Source organism: Kryptolebias marmoratus, linkage group LG5 (genome assembly GCF_001649575.2).
Source record: "Kryptolebias marmoratus isolate JLee-2015 linkage group LG5, ASM164957v2, whole genome shotgun sequence".
NCBI classification, from domain to species: Eukaryota; Metazoa; Chordata; class Actinopteri; order Cyprinodontiformes; family Rivulidae; genus Kryptolebias; species Kryptolebias marmoratus.
In genome coordinates, this window is record NC_051434.1 from 25,424,277 (window position 1) to 25,431,938 (window position 7,662).

The 7,662-nt window shown below is 40.7% G+C and overlaps 1 protein-coding gene across 1 annotated transcript in view; it reads left to right on the plus strand.

Annotated features, from left to right (window-relative positions):
• Window positions 1-4,780: 4,780 nt before the first annotated feature.
• Window positions 4,781-7,662, plus strand: part of LOC108228801 (ubiquitin-conjugating enzyme E2 E1-like) — a 29,001-nt gene continuing 26,119 nt past the window's right edge. Inside the window, 4 exon segments of the mRNA XM_037975731.1 lie at window positions 4,781-5,241; window positions 5,529-5,605; window positions 5,608-5,683; window positions 5,810-5,860. Coding sequence (XP_037831659.1) covers window positions 5,219-5,241; window positions 5,529-5,605; window positions 5,608-5,683; window positions 5,810-5,860 — 227 coding nt within the window. The 5' untranslated portion in view covers window positions 4,781-5,218.

The following is a 7,662-nucleotide window of genomic DNA, read 5'->3' on the forward strand; positions in this document are numbered from 1 at the left end:
CATTTACTCGCTGTGAGGCTTTCAATAATCTGGCGAAGAGTACTGGGAGCTGTGGGTATTTATGGGGACCAGAACAGGTGAAACAGATGACTGTGATTACTTGGGCATGATAATATGGGCGTGGCTTGAACTGTGGATGAATGGAAAGTTAAGTGGCTGTGGCAAGAGGCCTGGCCGGAACAGATGGAGCTGTGACATGTGGTCTATAAACACTCCTTTTTATTGGCTGCAGCAGTAATCTCCTTCCATGAGTTTTGAATCGTTTGATTATCTTTGTGATCTCTCACAGAGGGATCATATAAATGCTGACGCAGGAGAACCAGCTCCTCTAAAGCACCGAAACTTTGAATGAAGCACGGCGCACAGACCGCGCAAAGTTACAAAAATTGGGAGGTGCATGACCACGCGCGGGGCCTCTGCCCAGGGGCGGGAAAGGCAAGATTGTGTCACTGTTGGCACGAGCACCCTCGCACGGTGATCAACGGGTCAAGTATAAACCTAGCTTTAATCATGTTTGTCTGTTAGAAACACATCTCATGAACCACTGGACAGATGTTAATGAAACTTTTAGAAAATATCATTGGATGGACATCCACAACCTTTGGAGTTAATCTAAGTTTAGATGGCCACCACAGCTAACTGACACTAGCCAATGCAAAAATAGCAATAACTCAGTCAATTTTACAGATATTGGGCCAAAATCCAATGTGGTGGTAGCTGAGTGTCATCGTCAATACCTAAGTTGAGCTTTACATCTTGCAATATCACATGAGATAGCATATAATGTTATTTTCAAGGTTTTACCAAAATGGCTTCACCTCTGTCATTTTTCAGCAGAAGATGATCTTAGTCTAAAATTGTCATGAAAGGTGGCATCATTTGTTGTGTTCATTTAATGAGAATGAAATGTCTTACTATTTATTTTAGATGTGCTGTTTTTAGTGTTTTATGGAAGTCAAGAACAGCCATACCTGTTATTATAAATGTTGATGTGATTTTTGACCATGGGTTTCTTGGCTGCTTCTCAGATTAATGCTCCTCTTCCCCAGCCTGTCAGTTTAGGTGGATGGCCATGTCTTGGTTGGTTTTCTGTTACGTTATACTCTTTCCATTTTCCGATGATGAGCTGAATAGAGCTCTGTGAGATGTTCAGAGCTTAGGATATTGTTTCATAACCTAACCTTGCTTTAAACTTCTAAACAACTTTATCCCTGACCTGTCTGGTATGTTGCTTGGTCTTCATGATGCTGTTTGATCACTAATTTTCTGTAACAAAGCTCTGAGGCTCACAGAACAGCGGAATTTATACAGAGATTTTCTTTCATTTATTTCACCTTTATTTATATAGGTAATCTCACTTAGACATAAGGTCTCATTCTCAAAAGAGATCTGTTTAATAATATACAGATGGACTATATTTAGTAGCACAGCAGCTCAGTGGTTACAGCAAGAAGGTTGCAGTGTCGTCTCCCACCTGGGGCATTTCTGGGAGGTGTTAGCGAAATTCCCAGTGCATGTGTGGGTTTTCTTCAGGTGCTCACTTGGTGTGAGTGAGAGCACGAATGGTTGTCTCTCTCTCATTTGTTTCTATGTGTCCCTGTAATGGACTTGTGGCCTGTCCAGAGTGTACCCCACCTCTCACACAGTGACTGCTGGAGATAGGCACAGAGTTCCTGTGACCCGGAAGGAAAAAGCAGGTAAAGAAAATGGTTGGGTTAACTTTATTTACTAGTTAGGTAACATGAAGGCAATTAGTCTCAAAGGATTTTAGTTGAGGGTATCAGAGAAAATAGGGGAAAATACTAATGCATGACACACTTTGTAGATTTTTATTTGTACTTAATAAACAAACCTGAAACTATGTATCATCTATCTTTCACTTCACATATATGCACTACTTGGTCTACTGCACAAATGAGCAGTACACATGGTACATCTAGCCCACGGGACATTAATAAAAATCTGAAATCAAATATAAACCACTTTGCACACAAATCCAAAGCCTCTGCTTTTATTTTGAAACTGGTTTATGCTGTTTTTTTATTTTGAAGGCCAGTGAGTGTTTACTTAAACCTTTGTGTGCACACTAGCGGTTGAGTCCATCTACTGGTGAGTAGAGTTTTGTGACAAACTTAAGACGTCCCATCTTGTCAGAACTTGGTAAAATACAAAGACTTGTGACTTTGAAGAAAGCCATAAAAAAATTATATTTTCAACATTTGGGCTCTTATCAAATATAAATAATTTTGGAAATCCTAACTGACCTAAAATGGGAAAGGTTTAATCTGATTTAATGTCAGACAATGAAAAAAATGGTTATGCGTTTTTTAATGCAGTGTATGTAAACATCTGATTTCACCTGTACATACAACCCAAATTTAGAAAAAAGTAGGAAAGTTTAATGTAAATAAAATAGAATGGAATGATTTGTGAATCTCATGAACCAATATTTTATTTAAACAACATAGTAAATATATTAAAACCTGAAAATAACAAACTGTACTATTTTTAGAAAAATAAATTAGGTAAATTTGGTTTTGGTTTGAAAACAACATCTCAAAAAAGATAAGACAGGGGCAACAAAAAAGTTGTAAAAGTAAGTGACAATAACAAGAAACCACTTGGGGAGCTTTTTGCAACTAATTACATTAACTGGCAACAGGTCAGTAAGAGGACTGGGTATAAAAATAGCTCAAAAGTAAAAATGGGTAGAGGTTCACCAGCCTGTAAAAAACTATGTTTAAAAATAGTTAAACTGTCTCAACAGAAAATTGGGAAGACTTTGAATATCTCCTCATCTATAATTCATAAAATTTCAAGAATTTGGAAAAATATCTGTGGTCGAGAGACAAGCCTGAAAATCAATATTGGATGCATGTGATCTGTAGGCCCTCAGGGGCCACTACATTGAAACAAGTCTGATTCTGTTATAGACGTCACTGCATGGGCTCAGGAACTCTTCCACAAATTATTGTCTGTAAACACTTTGCTGTGGCATTCACAAATGCTGCTTAAAGCTCTATCATACAAAGAAGAAGCCAGATGTTAACACCATCCAGAAAAGCAGCTGCCTTCTCTGGGCTAAAGCACATTTAAAATGGACTGAGGTAAAGTAGAAAACTATTCTGTGGTCAGACTAATCCATATACTACTAACGAGGAAGGAACCATCCAACTTAATATAAATGTACAGTTCAAACGCTTATGTCTAATGGTATGGGGTACATTAATACCTATGGCGTGGGCAGCTTACACATCTGGAGGCAGCATCAATTGAGAAAAGCATATACAGGTTTTAAATAAACATATGCCCCCATCCAGACAATACTTTTTTTTTACAACAGAATGGCTTCATAGTAGGAGAGTGTGGGTGCTGAACTGGCCTGCCTATGGTCAAGACCTCTCACTAAATAGGAAGGTACTTGGTGTGTCATCTGAACAGAGAAAAGATGGTAAAGAAACCTTGTGGTGGAATAATGAAGTGCAGGAAGTTATCCAGAGGAAGCGGTTAGGCAGAAAGAAATGGGACAGTGAGAGGACTGAAGACAGTAGACAGGAATATAGGGAGATGCAACATAGGGCAAAGAGGGAGGTAGAAAAGGCAAACCAGAAGGTGTATCATGAGTTTTACAAGAGGCTGGACACTAAGGAGGGAGAGTGGGACACGTATCGACTGGCAAGACAGAGGGACCAAGCCAGTTCTTTGTTTGTGAGCCAGGCAAAAAAATAAAAAAAAGATCTTGACAAGCCTCTGTTGTTTGGAGAGTGAATGTAATCTGCAGCTGAATCCACTCACCTTTTTGAATGGTGAAAGCTCCTCAAATGAAAAGCAAAACATCTTCAGCTACAGAGCAGAAGTCCAGTTGTTTTTGTTTTTTGAACCTTTTTTGGATTTACCATGTCCTTGATGACTGGGAATTTACACCAGCTGCAACATTGCTGCACTGAAAGAAGGGCACTTAAAAAAGTCCCAGGATGAGTTAACACAAGCACTGGAGGACTTTTGTAGCTCAACAAGCAGCAGATCATTTTCAGTAAAATGATCTACAGTCGGTCTACAGTTGGTCAGAGCACCTCCATGTGCTCCCTCCTGCTAAACACGGTGGGTCACTTAGGGACCATCAACAGTTTACAGACCCAATGACACTTAAAAAACAAAAAAATAAATAATCTCCATGTCATGTGAACTTCTGACCAAGAGTTTAAGTTGAATTGTTTCACTAGACTGGACTAATAAGACAGACCTAATTTTATCTGATTTTAAAGAATTTTATACTTTTTATTAATACTTTTATGAAAGAAATATTACTTTTTTCTCAATACCTTCCATGTCTTGAGACCAGGTGGTGAAAAAGGAATGTGGAGTTGTTTCATTAAGTGGATGTGTCTTATTACTCCAGCCTAATGAAATAATTCAACATTAATTTTATTGCTGTGTGTTTGCAGCTTATTCTGCTGTTTGCTACGCATTTGCACCTGGCAACCACCATAAATTTGTGACAAAAGGGGGGCAGCAAAGGTCAAAGGAAAGGTTTACAAGACAGTGGTGAGAGCAGCTATGTTGTGTGGTTTGGAGACAGTGGGACGGACAAAAAGACAGGAGACAGAACAGGAAGTGGCAGAGCTGAAGATGTTGAGGTTCTCCTTGGGAGGGACAAGGATGGACAGGATTAGGAATGAGACAAAAAGAAAGGCAAAGAGGAGATATATGGATGCAGTTAGAGAGGACATGGAGGTAGTTGAAGTGAGGACAGAGGACACAGAAGACAGAGTTAGATGGAGGAGGATGACTCACTGTGGAGACCCCTAAAAGTGAGCAGCTGAAAGAAAAATAAGATTATGAATAAACGCCACTGTGAATAAAATATAATATTTATAGGATTAGCTGCTTTTATTTACATTTGACACAACGTGTCACGTTCTCGTGAATAGGTCGTACCTGTGTGTTTTATTTGTAAGAAGCTGACCGGAAGTGGCTGCTCGGCTCATTGCAGTCAGCTGACAGTGGTGCGTCCAGGCGGCGGAGGCACACACGGTCTGTGTACACACAAAGAAAGGTATCTGAAACTATTCATTTGTCATGCAGGGGGGACATATTGTAAAACTTTGTATTATTTGTGTTTTCTGGAAGATGTTAGAACTCCAGCTAAGAGTCGGTCCATCCTGTACAGATCAGCTGCGTGTTGACTCGAGGTGCTGGGGAAACGGATGCAGGTTCGATGTCAGAATGGAGACAGTTATGGTGTGTTATTTGTATGTTTCATTAAAAAGATGCATGAACATATATTGGACAAAAACCACTGTTTTCAAATGTCTAGTTTGATTGTAGGTGAATTAAACTTAGTTTGATGCTTCAGCAGACACTTCTACATTATTTCAGAAATATTTCTGGGGTGAAATAGTTTGACACAATTAAGTTCTGTTTTTATTGGAGACAAAAAGTCAGCTGTGTTGGATTGACTGCAGCTTTTTATCTCATCTTAATGACAGATGTTCAATCTGAGCTCTGAGCTCTTGTTTTTCCCCCAGGCTCGGTATGTCGGATGAAGATTCCCGTGCCAGCACAAGCTCTTCCTCCTCTTCGTCTTCAGCTCACCAGCAGCAGGAGGTAAACCCCCCAAAATGCGAGAAGGCAAAGCCAGCATGAGCAAGACCTCCAAGCTTCTGTCCACCAGCGCTAAAAGGTGAGCCCACTTCTCCTCATTCTTACAGGCTTTTAAAATCACTGTACACTTTGCTTCAGGAAGTTTCTAATCTGAATCCTGTAAGTCACTGTCACCACAGCCTGATTAAAATCTTTGCTTCTGCAGAATTCAGAAGGAATTGGCTGACATCACGCTGGATCCTCCTCCAAACTGCAGGTGAATCACACTGTCACACACTGTCATTCCACATGTGTCTCAGCTGCGGTGCCCGTTTTTTGTTGGCTAAACAAGGACATTTTTTGGCTGTTACAAATTTACAAAAATGTGAAGAATCCATCCATTTCTGTTTCCAAAATGGAGGCAAAATACATAAAAGACATAAAAATCACGACAGCAAGACCATGAATCTTCTGCTGCCTCAGGCTGAAGCAGTATGTACTTTCTGATCTTTCTGATCTTGTGATTTTTCCAGTTATGTAAATAGACTACACAGTTTATCCTTAATTGGAGAAAAATAATCCAGACTTTTGCTTACTCTGTGTGCCTTCTAGTGGATCCATTCTTTTTTAGCCAATATCTCATAGCATCTGTGATAATTCAGCTAATACTTAGACATGTTGTGGTCAGAAAGAAAGGTTTTAAGAAGCAAAACAATTCAAAAATCCCCCCACTCTTGCTTCATCCTTTCTCTTTTCTGTATGGGAGATGGCAACAAACTGTGGCTGGAGCTCTGTCCAGCAGGGTGCAGACAGAACCAGGTGTGCACATGCTTCATGTGTATAGACTGGGCCTTCGGTATTTATAGTAAAGTTAAGAGAGGCGAAAAGAACATCTTAAAACAATCTCCTTAACTTCAAAGTTCCCAAAAATATGAACACCACTCACAAGCACAACACTGCTGCTGAGAGCATGCTCACCTATGTGTGCACGCATATGTTGGGTGTGTGTGTGTGTGTGGATGCACACACACAACAGGGTGAAACATTGCCATGCACAAAAGAGAGCAGAGGAGAATTATAATTATGCAACCATACAGAGTCAGTAGTGTAAATAAGATAAATTATAAACCTGCTCAATCAAAAAGAAAACTGTAAATGACCGCTGTGACACAAAAAAAAAAATTAAGTTAAAAAAGTTACTTGACCTCCAAAAAAGTGCAGGATTTGTGATGGGGGGGGACAGATCGCTGTTATTTCACCTGCTATCATGCTAACTTTTGTAATTTGTTACAGAAGTTTGTTTCTAAACAGCATTACCTTAAAAAGAAGAACGGGTGATGCTTCTTTAGCAGGCCAGCCATGATTGACGGGCTTATCCTCAGGATAAAATAAATATCTAACCTTTTCTTTTGATGAGCATAAAGGTTTAGGGCGGTGGTCTCCAATCCTGGTCCTCAGGGCCACTATCCTGCATGTTTTACTTGTTTCCCTGCTCCAACACACCTGATTCAGAGGTTAAATCACTTCTTCATGTTCTGCAGAAGCCTGTTAATCAGCCACTGATTCAAATCAGGTGTGTTGGAGCAGAGAAACAAGTAAAACATGTAGGATAGTGGCTCTCGAGGACCAGGATTGGAGACCACTGGTTTAGGGGAATTCCCCCCTCCACTCCCATACACAACTGTGTTTGAGGTCTGATAGGGTAGAGAAAGCCCTGTTGTGTTGTACCACTGCTGAAGCAGATGGACACTGCTCCCCCTGCTGGACCTGAGCAGGGTATCTGTATGAGATGCTGCTTGAAATAAATCAGTATGGTTTATATATGTAATTACTTTTGATTTTAATAATAATTAAAAAATGTACTAGGCAGTGCAGCCCAGAGACCCCTTGTGACGAGTTCCAATATTGGACACAGTGTTCCTGCTCCCGGACGCGGGTCACCGGGGCCCCACTCTGGAGCCAGGCCTGGAGGTAGGGCACGTTGGCGAGCGCCTGGTGGCCGGGCTTTCACCCATGGAGCCCGGCCGGGCACAGCCTGAAGAGGATACGTGGGTCCCCCTTCCCATTGGCTCACCACCT